This window comes from Piliocolobus tephrosceles, chromosome 1 (genome assembly GCF_002776525.5).
Source record: "Piliocolobus tephrosceles isolate RC106 chromosome 1, ASM277652v3, whole genome shotgun sequence".
NCBI lineage: Eukaryota > Metazoa > Chordata > Mammalia > Primates > Cercopithecidae > Piliocolobus > Piliocolobus tephrosceles.
In genome coordinates, this window is record NC_045434.1 from 128,039,821 (window position 1) to 128,055,360 (window position 15,540).

The 15,540-nt window shown below is 35.2% G+C and overlaps 1 protein-coding gene across 3 annotated transcripts in view; it reads right to left on the minus strand.

Moving 5' to 3' along the window:
* Nucleotides 1-1,268: 1,268 nt before the first annotated feature.
* Nucleotides 1,269-15,540, minus strand: part of FNBP1L (formin binding protein 1 like) — a 104,718-nt gene continuing 90,446 nt past the window's right edge. For 2 of the 3 annotated variants that reach the window (XM_023230989.3, XM_023230991.3), the window contains 6 exons: nt 12,013-12,122; nt 8,943-9,075; nt 8,472-8,566; nt 6,495-6,643; nt 4,820-4,978; nt 1,269-2,884 (listed from right to left, as the gene is read on the minus strand). In XM_023230989.3, the coding sequence (XP_023086757.1) occupies nt 2,856-2,884; nt 4,820-4,978; nt 6,495-6,643; nt 8,472-8,566; nt 8,943-9,075; nt 12,013-12,122 (675 nt within the window). In that variant the 3' untranslated portion in view covers nt 1,269-2,855. Of the gene's footprint in view, nt 3,521-4,819; nt 4,979-6,494; nt 6,644-8,471; nt 8,567-8,942; nt 9,076-12,012; nt 12,123-15,540 lie in introns of all 3 variants that reach the window. The other variant, XM_023230990.3, reaches the window with a different exon arrangement.

Below are 15,540 nucleotides of genomic sequence, written 5' to 3' on the forward strand. Positions count from 1 at the left end.
TTCACGGGTGGTTGTCCAACTTCTCAGAATTTACTCTTCAAAATGTATGTTTGCCAATTCCCCAATCTTTTGGTGCCTCTTAATGTTTTCTGTAGTTTCCCTAATTCCTGACAGTGACTATCCTCAGGAATACATTGATCCTAGGTATAGGAACTCATAGAAATAAGTTCATTGTTTCTTAAGCATTTTATTTTTAAACTCCAAAATCTGAAACTTTTTGAGCACTGACATGATGCTCAAAGGAAATGCTGACTGTAAAATTCTGGATTTGGGGATTAAGGATGCTCAACTGGTTAAGTATTTAATGCAAATATTTAAAAAAGAAAAGAAAAAAAAAAAAAAAAACGGCAACACTTCTGGTCCCAAGCATTTCAGATAATACTTACAATCTGTTCGTTCTTCAACATAAAATCCTTTTCAATGAGCCTGGAGAACTTTTTCATTTGTTGTTATTGTTATAAGGACGTTATCTTCTCACAAATAGGATGTGATTTCCCTGATCTTAGTTTCAATAATAAAAGCCTTTTTCATTGTTTTAAGCTCCACACCCCAAACATCTGTCCATCTGAAGCTTAACAATTGACACTATTTTCCTACTATTTTGCTTTGTGTGTTCCTACTTCCAAACTTGGGACTAATCTCTGAATTTTCATCTCAACAATCACAGCCTCTCATTGTTCAGCATCTACCCTGAATTTTATTCCCTTTTCTGGGTTTCTAAAAGTTTGCAGTCATAGTTTCACATTTCCATTTTTTAAAAGGTGAATCTTCTGAAATTAGACTTTCTGAAGTTACAGATAATGTGTCACTAATTATGGCAAATGTTCCTCCCATGCTTTGAAATGCCAGGAAGACTTGGGTGTTGTAACTGATCAGGAATCAAGCCAGAGCATAGGAAATGCTGTCCAGCGTGTAGTGGCTAGACTGGGCTATGAGGTACAGGGAAAGTTCTTATGGATGCAGTGGATAGATGGTGTAAAAGGAAAGTCTATGCAACACAGCTACTGGAGAAGAAAGATAAATCCAAATTATTGCAAGCAATTTAAATTCACTCTAAAGAGACAGTGAACTTCTTTTTTCCCCTTTAGGAAAGCTTAGAGAAACCAAAATTAGAATAAAATTTCCAAAACTGCTTTGCAAAAAAAAAACAGTTGTCCCACTTACGGAATTTGTCATCTACTCTGTATTACCTGAGACTTGGCACATTCAAGAACAAAATCATCACATCTCTGGTTCACAGAGCAATGAAAGATCACACACTAAACACCTTAACAGGCCATGAAAAGACTGTTTTATTCCATGAAAATATTCTCAACAGAGAACACTATCTTTAAATGAAGGATTTACCATTACGAAATCAACATGTGCACAAAAAGAGTAAAAATTACCAAAAAATTAAAGATTTTTTGGGACAATTCACATGTTCAAAATTTAAGAATGATTTAAACTGTGCAAGTACAAATGTCTTTCCTATTATAATAACCCATATACAGGTTGCACTATTCCACGTCAAGGAACTTGCCTCCTACGGAAGCAAATCCTGCTTTTAGAAAAACAAACAGTAGCTTGAAAAGAACAGTTAGTCCTTACAAGATAGTCTTAAACTTTGCCCTCTGTGGCTGTTAGCCAAAAAACCATAAGCACTTCAGGCTTTGTACAGAAGACAAACACAGCCAGATCACATTTCCTCCTCATTGCTAACCTTTAAAATAAAAATAGCACTAGATTTTAAAACTACTTCACGTAGTCTGTCAGTACTGAATAATGTCACATTATATAAATAACCCTGTAACGAGATTCAATATCTAAACTTTATAGTTTACTAGCTGCAAAGGTAATACACTATATGTCAGCTGTGTAACAGTGGTGACTTGATATTATGAAGGCAGTAACTTTCACACAATTGTCATTCAGCTTTAGTATAACTGGTAGTATGATTCAAATAACACTGGGAAAAAGTTATTAAAGCAGTCACACAGCTTCTAAAATATTGCTTAAAATTCAATAATACACAAACCATTTCACGTTCTTTCTCCCCTCAAAACAGTAAAGAACCAAATTAATGAAGATTCAGTGGTACAAATAACCCCCCACCTGCCCCATCTCCCTATTACAACACCACTAAGAAATTAGTTAAGATACAAGTCATTAACAGAATCACAAATGCGAGGCAGGACACCATGAGCAACAGGAGCACTAACAACAATCCTATTTACAAGTATAAACATACAGAAATTCCATTTTACAAGTAAAAGTGCACATAGATCATTACAAAGTTTCACTAAATTGTATCAGGTTCAAACAAAAGCATCACGTGGAAACAGACTATCATTGTAATTATCAAACATGATCGTCATAACCCCAAATAAAAGGACAATTGGGGGAGGTCCATAAAACTTCTCATAAAAACACTGAGGAAAGTAAAATGGACTTGGACATGTCTTTAGTTTGATGCATAAATTTGAAGATGCACCACTGTATATGGTAGAGCTCTAACAGCCACCTACCGAGGCTACATCGGTAGCTGCAGCAGTGCTGCAGAGTTAAAGGAGGTCGCACTGAGCTGACACATAAAGCCCTTTGTGGGATACTGCAGTGGTAGTGTTGGCAATCAACAGATTTAGGCACTCTAGTTTAAGGCAGCATTTGAATGGAAGCAGCTGACTTTTGACAACAGTCCTTTGTCTTGAGGTGGTGAGTATCTTCTGTGTTTATTATGCCAGGATTTCAGTGCTGACTATAGATTCTTCCCAGACTGAGGTGCTGAAGATGTATCACGTTTCAAAGAGTTCTTTCAACTGGGCTGTAGGCTACAGCAGAGATGTTTTCTTTTTCTTATCATAAATACTTCAGGTTCACAGGCTACTTCTTCGTAATGCCAAAACTGGAATGTTTGCAGTGGGGAAGTTATAGCAGTGTGCACAAATACTAGGATGGAAACATTAGTGCTGGAGATGTTTGACAAAGTGATTTGCACTACAAATGTAAAACAAAACAAAGGCTTTGACAAGAACAAGGGAATCTAAAGACATGCCTGAAAAATCTAGCTCAGTCACTCTAGACATGCAACAGGATGTTAAGCAAGCACGGAGGTGGCACAGGCAGACACTGACAGATGGCAAGGATCTGACAGATAGTGGGTCTAAAAGCCAATTAAAACAGAGCTGGGAGGGAGACAATCATGTTGGGACGCTAATGTAAGACACATTTTTTGACAGCTCTGCATTCTTTATTGATTAGACAGCAATAAAATAAATAGAAAAATGGTACACTATTGTTGGCTTTTTCTTTTGTGGGAATAACTGTGAACTAGGAACTTAAGGGTTGGTATGATTTTTAAAAACAATGTATGGAAATGCTAATGAAGTTAGTAAAAAATAATCATGTCTACATGCACTCATGCAACTTGCTTCTCTCACTCTCTTTGAGCCTGACAACTCTAATACCCTCCCCCCAAAAGCAGCTGCATGTAACCTCCTTCAACATCTTGCCCATTTCCTCAGAAACCCTCTTCAGGAACCTGCAGTCCAGGAGGAAAAAGAAAAGAACAATTACTGAAGACCTTTGGTAAAACCAAAAGGGGTGTTCAGTTTAAAGTGCCTGTCCCAAATGTCTCTAATCATTTTACAGTCAGCTACTGAAAACACCAGGAGAATTTAAAACATAGGCAAAATTAAAAACCAATCTTACTGCTTCTTCACTTTACTTCCCCACACCACTGACTCAGGGTGTGATCACATAACCAGCACTGCACAATCCTTGACTGCACAGTGTTTCCAACAATGCTTGCTGAAATTAACTGGAAAAATTTATCTATCCTAATAACTAATGATTCAGCTGAAATAACAAAATGTCCTAAAGGGTGGTATACATATCTTCCTTTAACCCAGATAGTCAAAAAGTTTCTCCTTTAAAATTAAAATCTGTCAAAACTTTCCCTCCATTCAACATTTCCTCTATCTTCAAATGTGTATTTTTCTATATAACTATGTATTTTCCTGTGTAACTGCTAAATGCTAAATAATCACTAAAGTGGTATTTCCCAAAAGATATTTTCAAGATGAAACATACAAAGTATAAGATTAGTTTGGAAGGAAGCCAGTAAATTACTGAAAATTACCAGTTAACCTCAAAATATTTTGAGGTCTCAAACAAAATCTCTTTTATTCACCTAAGAGCTAGACCAGGAGATTTATTTTGCAACTCTCTTTAAATCTATTTAAATAGATTATGTGCTACGTGTTTATTTTCTTCCTTTAGGAAACCAAAGTTAAGAAAAGGGAAGAAAATGAAAATGATTTTATTATTTTACCAAATTTCCAACTACTATTTTTCTTCTTGAAAACTGTAGCTACAAACTCAAACTCCTAGAAGAAACCACTCTTTGGGGAGTCGGCTTTCCATGGCATTTCAGAGCAGTTTCACTTATTCAAATTCACTAGAGTCACTGTGTTTTCTGAAGTAAAGGGGGCAGAGAGCATTACTATCCATGAATTCCTGCCCAGTAAGTCAAATTCTATTTGTAAGGCAGAAAAACACAAATCCTTCACACAGACTTAAGCAGGACATAAAGCAAAAGGCATCAATTAAGCTTCACACCAACATTACTCAAACAGTAAAGTGCCACAAAATGTTTCTTGTGGTAATATTCACAAGATCAAGCCTACACTCAGCTCACATAGTGAACAATTAATCTTGGATGCCCTTTAAGTTTTCTTATTTTTTTCAACCTGTTGAATGTGTTTTCATTTTATGTTACTCTTCCTATGTCACACACGGCACAAAGGTGCCTGGTTAGTTTAGATATAAGTTACTGCACCTTTACTGTTTTTCTCTAGAGTTACATCTATGTATGACGTGGGAACGTAGCCTTCTTCACCGTTCTGTCTCCGAGCTCTTGTCCATCCGTCACCTTTGTCCTCCTCTATAATGTAGAGAACTTCACCTTCTTTCATTGCTAGAGTACCTTCATTATGTCCTAGATGAGAGTTTTCACAAGCATAATTTAAGCAATGTGATAATTTTTTTTTAACTTACAAATACAACACACAAAATACAATGAAATCCTATTAGATTTCAATGTATCTGGAACTACTCACTCTCATTAGCAACATCTCTATTGTGGTTTGTGGCTTACCCAGCACTTTCATATTCATTCTCCCGTTTGAGCTGCATAATAAGCCTGCAGGGCTGGATAACATCACCCCCATGTAACAGATGAAGGTAACTGAGCCACAGTGACATTACATGAGTTGACAGAGTATTCTAATTCCTATGTCACTATTCCAACTCTTTACCCAAATTTTAGTGTCTTACTATCTAAAACAATTCATTAGGTATGGACTAGGAAAATAGTAACTAGAGAGCAAAAGAGTAGGAAGAAAGAAGGAAAAAATACCATTTGAAGGGAGAGCAGAGAAAAATACAGGTTTGACTCTAGAGGTGGTAGAAACAGAATGGCCATACACAACTCTTTTACTCTCTATCCCCAACCACCCCCAACCTGCTTTGCAGTAACTATTTTCACAAGTGAGTCATCATTTAACATGTGCTAAATTACTTCCCTACTCTCTAGATTACATTATAGCAAGTATTTTGTTTTGTTTTGTTTTAGAGATAGGGTCTTACTGCCCAGGCTGGATTCGAACTCCTGGGCTCAAGCAATCCTCCCACCACAGCCTCCCAAGTGTCTGGGACTACAGGCACACTTCACTGCACTTGGCTGCAAGGTCTTAAATTTAATATATTTTCTAATAAGAAATTACTAGAGACTTTGCTCAATTTTAAACCAACATGAAGTGGGGAGAAAGACCTTAAATGAAGCACCATTTTACAACAGTTTTTTTATGAAAGTGTTACTCAGCTCTCCTGCTAGTTGAGGGAGAGTATTTTTCAGAGTCCAGGAGAAAGAGGAACTAACAATCTGCAGGAGAGGGCCTCAGTGCCTTACTTCTCTTCCAGAGTTTGTTCTTCAACTTTCATGGGGTAAGAGCACAGTCAGTAGCTACTACATTCTCTCCCACTTTCATCTAAACAGGTGGCCTATAGACTCAGTATATGATGATGGCATTCAGCTAACTATGCCTCGTACCTGTCTCTTAATGTTAGTAAGCTACAAGGAAGAACATGAAGTGGCATCCACCAGCATCCCGCTTCCCGGGTTGGGCTACATGTTCAAGATGTCTCAACTTTGTTTAGGACATGTACACATTAGTAAGAACTCTGGTGAAAACTCTGCACTGACCAAAATTGATAATTAATTAATAATCTGTATTAGGATGCTAGTAACGTGGGTAATTTCCTTTTAATTCCATGTATGGAAGAAAAATATCTACATTTATAATACAGTTAAAACAAAAGTATGCATACTAAAGAAATGGGATAATTTTCTGACGTGTATTATACTTAAATAAGGACACTACAGTGAGTGACTCGATGTAAATACTTTTAAAGAACCAGTTTTATCAAATACAATATTATTAAGAAAATCATACCATCAAAAGGGTAGATAGCTTTGCAGTGTCCAATAGCAGGCAAGGGATCATCATCCTCAAATTCATCATCAAACTCACTGTGGTGACCATGCTGTTGGGGTGGCCCACGGACTTCCTGGTTTGCATCATCAGTGTAACTTCCCTCAGGACTATAAACAAAAAATTATCTCTGATCAAGTATCATAAACATGAGAATTCTATAGATTATTTATAAATTGATATCCTCAGGATCAATTCCAAAAATTAAATATTAATGACAGTTTCCACTTAAGCCCTATTTTTTTCAAATGTCGAGTATACAAATTACTTCTAATACAAAATGCTGCTTTGCAGAATTTCCTGAAATAAAAAAATTACAAGATTACAATATTCTAGGCACAAAGTATTATTCAGTAAATACATCTCACTATCACCAGGTCTAGAGATAAAACAGAAAAATGTTCTAGACACTTGTCTTCCATCATCCCAAGTTTATCATCCTAAAATTCCTTAGGGGACCCACGCAGACCCATGTTTAGTTCACATGCTTCAGGCTGAATTGTTTCTATTCTGGATCTGGAATGGCCATCAGAGCAAGCATCTGCATGACCAGTTCATAAGAAGTCCTGTAACCTCATCAGATGTAAGAAATGCACCGAGACTTTTACTTGGGACTCTTGGAAGAGAACTCACTCTGTCCCTTTTCTACTGGACTCGAACCTGCAGGAATACTCGCTTAGAGCTTTGGAGCCTTAAAATTAAGCCAACATAGTAGAAAGCACAGCTGTGAGGTGGACCAAAATCAAGTCCCGGGGATAACATCTGCGCTCCTAGATCAAGCTCTCCCTAAAGTCAGCCAATGAAGTCCATTTTTGGTTTAAGCCAGAAGGGGTACAGTATTCATTCTGTCACTGAAAATTAGAAGATTCTCAACTAAAATAAAACATAAAGTAAATTTCCAACTAATCATGGTAACAGAGAAGTTGGTAACTTAAAAAATCCAAAAAAGCAGGTAATACAAACATAATCTATTTCTCTTAAAATTTTTTAAATCAGAGAAAAATGTTAATAATTTTGCTGAAGAATCAAATGATTGAATTAGATTTAATAATGGAAAATTTTACAGAATTAGATTTTAACAGTACTTTCAGTAAGCCTGAAGCCAGAGAAATAACACATGCCAAAGAAATTAGATCCTTTTAATCTGAGTTTTACCTAATAACAAAACCCAGTAATTTGTGGGTATCTCTTGACAGATTAAAGATATGTACTCTTTCAAGAAGTCATACTATTATTACCACTATTTACTACTAGGTGCTTTATGTACATTATTTACTTTTATACTAACAAACCTAAAGGGTGGATATTTTAACTCCATTTTATACTTCAGGAAATTGAGATTCAGGGAGCATTAAAAATGAACTTGCTCAGATTACACTATAATTAAGTAGAAAACTAAGAGTTGTTACTATGCCTCTCACATTCTTCTCTAAGATGAATCCTAATTTGTGGACTTTTATTCTGGAAAAAAAGATATAATATATCAAGAAAGAAATGTCACAGTGGTACAGAAACTTAGCAAAGTGTCTTTTGGAAGCTCTGGTCCAAACTAACAATATGTATTTTTTTTTCTTCACAAAACTCTGAGCTATTTGATAGCAAAATTTTTCTTTAGCATAAGCGACCCTAACTCCACTTGAACCTTAGGAAACCTTCCAACGCCTGAGGAGCCTACACCCTCAGACTGTAGCTCCAAGAATTTTCTATGTTCCTAGCTCTGTGTTTGGATGCATGACAAACTAGGATTGAATAGCAAGATGAACTTTCCTACTTCATCTGTAATTGTCACTAAAGAAAATTACTTAGGTTCAAAAGTCTGAGGTTACTAAAAGCTGAACTTGTTAAATTTGGAAGAAAAAAAGGAATTGTATAAAGTTTAGGACAAAAGGGTGAGAAAACTTTGGGGAGAAGAAATACAAATAAAATACAAAAAATGACCTTTCTCGTCCCTGTGTTACAAGATGATTTATGTCACTGCTATGTCTTCTGTCTCCTCTCCCACCTGTTTTGCCTTCAACTTCAGAGAGCCACGCCTTAGGAAAAAAATAAGCAAACAACTGAGCTCAATAAATACGTTTAAAAGCTCATTAAGTTATACTTCTACATTTAAAATGTGTTTGAGTTTTTATAATTATGTAATTCTTAGAGATGTGAAACCTTTATTCCAAATTGGTCAAATGATCAACTTTATAGCTGATTCAAAAAAACAGTATAAATATTTAATTTTATATAAAGGTCTAAATAAAAAACTTCAAGGAGATTAAATAACACACATCACAATAACACTTTTAGATCATAAACCCTAATATTAAATATAAACATTTGAAGATAATTCTAAGAAAAACAAATCTATCATAACGAAGTTTATAAAAATAATTTATCTTGACAACTGCTGAATAACAACTCTACCTCATTCTTATGAATTTCCATTCGTAGGCGGTCAATGTTATTCATGGTCTCTGCTAATTTAGGCTGCAAACTCCCTGGATCCCCCATTTGTGGATTCTTCTCATATACATCTTTCATTTTGTTGAGTGCATCTCTAAAAAAGAGAAGGAAACCACAGAATTAAATATTAACTTCATATGCTTCCAGATAAAAGAGTTTTATTTGACTCTGGGGACATGTACGCAGCTTAATCTTAAGTAGAGTCGTATCTTTTAAAGTTTGTCTAACACGACCTGATTAAAGACAATTTGCATAAAGGTGATAACATATATAGAGTCAGGTGATAACATATATAGAGTCAGTAATTTATCAAGACAATTGGAATACCAAAAGAGAACAGAGTTCATTTCTTATTTTCTGCTTTCTAAACAAGGAATTTTATTTAGATGTATATGTACAAACACACACACACACACACACAAAATCAAGGGCTGGAATAACATTCTTCAGCTCATCATGTCCCAAATCAAATTCATTATATTCCAACTCAGCCACACTATTCCACAGTGTTCCTTAGCTCATACATCATCATTGTCTTCCCACTCACCTCTGCTAGAAATAGGAATGGCAGCTTTAACTTGCCCCCACCCAAAGTCAGTCATTTGCCAACTCCTCTCAACCTACCTCCTATTCTCTAATCATATCACAATCGGTTATGCCTCAATTAGCTGTCCTTGACTCTAACATCTGACACTATTGACTAACACTCCTCAATACTCTTTTCCTTCATGACTTCCTAGAGTGTACATTTTCTTTTTCCTCTTTCTCACCTCTGCTTTCTCACAATCTCCCTCACTGGCTTCTTTCTCCTTCTTTGTTCAACCTTTAAATGTGTATTACATAAAATTCTCGTCTCTTCCTACGGTCTTGTTTGAGGATGATCTCTTAATTGTTTTAATATCATCTATGTTCAGATGATTTTCAAATGCCTATCTTCAGACCTCTTTCTCTCCTGAATTCTAGATTCATATTTCTAAACTCAACTGGACACTTCCAATATGGACTTTTCACATTTCAAAAATCAACATAAACAAAATATTTATCTTTGCCCTAAACTTTTTTCTTATTGTTGCAATTAAATCTATAGTTGCAAGCCGCCTTTTTTTTTTTTTTTTATGCTTCCTCCATGTTTTCTCTTCTCAGTATTCAATCAGGAGAAAAATACAACCTACTTTGGCTTTGAAATGATTCTTTTATCTATTCCTCCTTTCTATTCCCGTGGCCATAGCTTAATTTAGGCCCTCAGCATCTCTCACCTGGATTGTTAAAGTCTTCTACCTCCAATCTCTTTCCTATACTATTTACGCTTCATACAGCTTTCAATTATCTTTTAGCACACAGAGCTAATAATGTTACCCCTTCTCTCAGTAACTGGGGACTGTAATACCTACAGAACTCCACAGAAGAGCATTCAGAATTTTTCACAAGTCCTATACTTCTTCATCCTCAACTTCTATTATTATGCTCCACATAATTTTGAACCAAGTCTCTCTGGATTAGCACTCATTCCAGGCCATGGCAAGAACACTAACATTTCTGTGCCTTTATTCTTGTTTTGGACATGGAGATATCTGAGAAAAATTTGAGTCACCAGAGGTAACATTCAGGTTCCAAGCTGAGGTCAAACCAGTAATACTCTGGCCTTTCTGCTTGTATTCTCATATTCTGGACATGTATCCTTTTTGCAGTCTACTCATTTAGTGCAATGTTTCTCACATTTTTGCGCTTTTTGTTGATCTTGGTGTTTAAAATAGCCCCTAAGCATGGCAATGAAATGCTGTCTAGTGTTCTTAAGCAAAAGAAAGGGAGGCCGAGACGGGCGGATCACGAGGTCAGGAGATCGAGACCATCCTGGCTAACACGGTGAAACCCCGTCTCTACTAAAATACAAAAAAAAAACTAGCCGGGCGAGATGGCAGGCGCCTGTAGTCCCAGCTACTCGGGAGGCTGAGGCAGGAGAATGGCGTGAACCCGGGAGGCGGAGCTTGCAGTGAGCTGAGATCCGGCCACTGCACTCCAGCCTGGGTGACAGAGCGAGACTCCGTCTCAAAAAAAAAAAAAAAAAAAAAAAAAGCAAAAGAAGGACGTAATATTATTACTTATAGAGAAAATATATGTCTTAGATAAGCTTTGTTCAAGCATGAGTTACAGTGCTATCAGAAAAAATTCAAAGTTAATAAATCAACATCACATACGAAATAAGGTGTTTGGGTTGTGTGTCAATCGGCTGACGGAAACATTGTGATCAGTGGCTACCTAGAACCTAACCCTGTATCTGAGAGCAATGTTTCAATATTCCGTAATTCAGGGTTCACAGTGACTTTACAGAACATAGCTACTGTGAATGAGAATCAAAAGTATTGCAATATTTCATTACAATTAAGCGCCACTTCACATCTGATACACTAATTTTTAACATCAAAACTTCAATCTCTCATGCTACAATTTAAGCTCCAATTTTATCCTCAGTGAAGATCTAGCAAGTCACCAATTCACTGTAATAACACTAATTATCATAAATAATTCTTCTATATCCATTTAAAAAAATTAAACTAGAGGACACTTCTTGTAAAAATGAAATAAAAAAGTAAGCCTATGTGTGAACAAATATGAAGCTGTTAGTAATTAAGCACTGTCTGCCAAATGTTTTGCTACATACAAAACAGCCTCAGGTTGCTAATGAAATCAATTCATATATAAAAGCAAAATGAAAATGTATCAAAGTATAAGAGGTGGTTACTGTTGCTGAAACTACTCTTGATAATAAAACATTGAGAAATTTTATGCAAATTAATGAAGGCATAAATATACACTATTAGAATCCAATAAAAAATCTGCAATCAAGGAAATTCTCTAACCTATGACCGGGTAACCATAAAAATTTCCAGGGTAGGAGTATAATTTTCTCTCAAAAGATATTTCAATTGGTATATATGATTTTTAAACCTTTTGTATATCATACTCAAGGGTGTCACTCAAAGTAGATCCTAAAATAAGTAATAATGATAGAGAAAACTTAAAGGAATAATACTTTTGGTCTGATTCTTTCTGTAGTTCTCTGTTAAGTTCATCAATGCGCTGCTGTAGTTTTTTACGTCTCTGTTCTGGTGGCAGATGACTGAAATCTTCTAGTGCTGGGCCCTGCAAAGAGAATCTAAATCACTATAACAGACATTTTCAGGAAATGTTATTTTAAAAATGTACCTCCTATAAAATAGGAATACATACCAATCTTAAGTTTAATTTCAAATTTGCCTCAAGCAACCCCTTTAAAAAAATCTACACAGATGTGTGTGTTTATGCATACATGTTAATGAAACAATGTACTGAAGAAAGAGCTCAAATTTCATTCATTTTATAAAACCATGTAACAGAATAGGTAAAATCATACCCAGATACAGATAACCGGTAGGTAGTATCACATTACTTTCCAGTCTTGGCAGATTATAACGAATACATGTAAACCTTTTTACAGCAACAACAACAAAATGGAAACACATAACATTTCTTGTCTATACAGGGTATTGTTTTATATATAACATATCACAACATTTCCAAATAAAACCCATTGCCATGACATTCAGAATGTTACAAATGTTCAAACTGAAAATATGAATATAATTAAGAAACTTACCTCACAAAGACAATCTAATGAAATATACTTTAATACTACATACAGTCTTTGAACGATTGATTAAACCATTCAAAACATACCTGGTCATTAAAAACCAAAGACAGAACTATCCACTGAGCAGAAACTATATTCCAACAAGGAGTGTATTTTCAACTTTTGTAAACCAAATAACAAACCTCAGTTGTTACTGAAAGAAGGATAAAATCCTTCTTTAGGAAAGATTCTTGATGTCTGAAAAATTTTTTAAATTTTGATAATCAAGAAACTATGCAATTTAAGAAAAAGTACTAGTATCTAAATGTAAACATCTGATCCAAATGACATCTTTTCCCTTAAATGTTATTTTAATCACTGTTACTTATGTTATTACAGATTACAACAGAACCAATATTAACAACTATTGAATCTATTTAATATAAACCTATATTACTTAAATCTTTATATATACTCCAGAAATTGATGATGCCTGTCACTATTCATTTTCTTTTCAAAATAGTTATTTTAAGAATATTAATATGAGGCCAGGTGCAGTGGCTCACGCCTATAATCCCAACACTTTAGGAGGCTGAGGTGGGTGGATCACCTGAGGTCAGGAGTTTGAGGCCAGCCTGGAGCCTGGCCAACATGATGAAACCCCGTATCTACTAAAAATACAATAAATTAGCCAGGCGTGGTGGTGGGCACCTGTAATCCCAGCTACTCAGGAGGCCGAGGCAGGAGAATCACTTGAACCCGGGAGGCAGAGGTTGCAGTGAGCCAAAATCGCGCCACTGCATTCCAACCTGGGAGACAAGAGCGAGACTCCATCTTTAAAAAGAAAAAAAAAAAAAAGGAAAGAAAAAAGCATATAAATATTCAGTTTGTTAAAGTGATGCTAAAAGGAGCTCTCAAAACAAGTATATTCTTGCTCTTTGGGCCACTTATGCCTATAACATATGCTAAATAGCTTTATTTCACCCATGTGTAAGAATGAGTCACTTACTTTCAGAAAAGAGAAAACTCACTCCTAGGATGAGCTATAATTAAATGTAACATTTAATTAATAACAGAATCCCTAGTCTCTTTCCCCAGTGGCCTGTACATTATGGATATTCAACAAGCTTGCTGGAAAAACGCAGGGGATCCTAAGTATTTTTTATTTTTTTTCATTTACCAATCACTAGAAACAAGGATCTCAATCAACCCAATCTGACCTAAATAAATCAACAGTGAAATTTCCTTTGCTGATTTCCTTTAGATTTACTGGTTAATTTGTAACATAAATTTGTCGTATTTTATCTAATTTGGAGTTGAAGGTTTTTTGTAGAGACAGGGTCTCATTCTGTTGCCCACAATGGAATGCAGTTGAGTGATCTTAGCTCTCATGGCTCACTATAGCCTCGAACTCCTGGGCTCAATCAATCCTCCCGCCTTAGCCTCCCAAATAGCTGGGATTACAGACAAGGAGTACAAGTTTTGAAAACTAGTATATATGTGCCAAAAAATAAACTTCCTAATTTATATTTTTAAAAATATTTCTAAAAATCTTGAAAAATCATTGAATAAGATGAAGAAATGCATGTCAACATACTGTGGGTTTTTTGTTGTTAAAATTATGATAAACTCACAATAACCTACAAGTAAATCTGCCAGAATTCCACGTATCCCTTATCAAACCCTGTTCTCAAATTTATGAACAGTAAATACTGAGGCATTTACATTTTGAAAATCCCATTTGATATTAGAACCCTATTCTTACACATAGAATATGAGAATTAAACTTAACTTTATTTCCTATGGATGTTCAGAAGACCTCTGGGGCATTTAACAACCTCTCTTACTACAAAGGAATTTATAAAAGGCTGATTCCAACAGTGTAAAAAAAGAGTAATCTATTTTTCAATAGCTTCCTACACAATAATTTTGGGGTTAGTTCCTAATGTAGATCCATTAATTTGTTTGAAATAAACATACCAAGGAACATCCCAAACCCATATACACCTTCTCTGCCACCGCCCCCGCTGCCTGCCAAACACACACAGGATATTTAGATCATTTGTGCTTCTATTCTCCTTCAATAGTACAGAAGAACCAAGGACTAACTCCATAATGATACTAGTAGGAAATTATTCTTTCTTTCTGGAAAAATCTAATGATTCTGGTGATAAAACTACAAATCAAATGTATATGATTTTTTTAAAGGCTATTAAGTAAAATAATATTTGCTAAATTTTCCTTCTGCATAACAAACTGTGGCTCTACCACGTAATCTTTAAAAAATGTTTAACCACAATTTTACCCTCTTCTGTAACATGACAAGGACTCCATTCAATGACATTTAAGAACTTAATGGGTTGATGACAATTAACCACATTATTTTCTAATCTTATGACATCAAGAGTACTGGCATATGCTGGACTATGAAACTATAAAAAGAAAAAACACACAAGGTGAAAACGTGGGATGTAATTTACCACTTGCTTTGAATTAAACAAAACAATGTTTTGAGATTACTTAATGTTGGCACAGTATATAGATCAGCACATAAGGCTTACCATCTTCACCGACCACTGAATAGTTCAATGGAAAACAGAAAGAAATGGTAAATTATTCACAAGAAACCATAATACAGAAGATGCAATAGCCTATTCTTTTTTACAATACTAAAATAGATCACATACATTTCACAATCCAAACAATTATGCCAGAAAAACCATTTTAAGCACATTTTGGAAAAGCAAATTACTTGCAAAAAAAAAAAAAAAAAAAGCATACACTGATAATGGGCAGATATTTTCTATGTTTAACTAAAACTTAAAAATGAACATTCTATCTGTAATCATGCATTTTCTTTTAAAGTGAATTTTATGTAAGTGGATTTCACTTCTATAGCAGTTTATTCTCAAATTACTAACATTTGAAAAGTTGAATATGAGCTCTAAGATT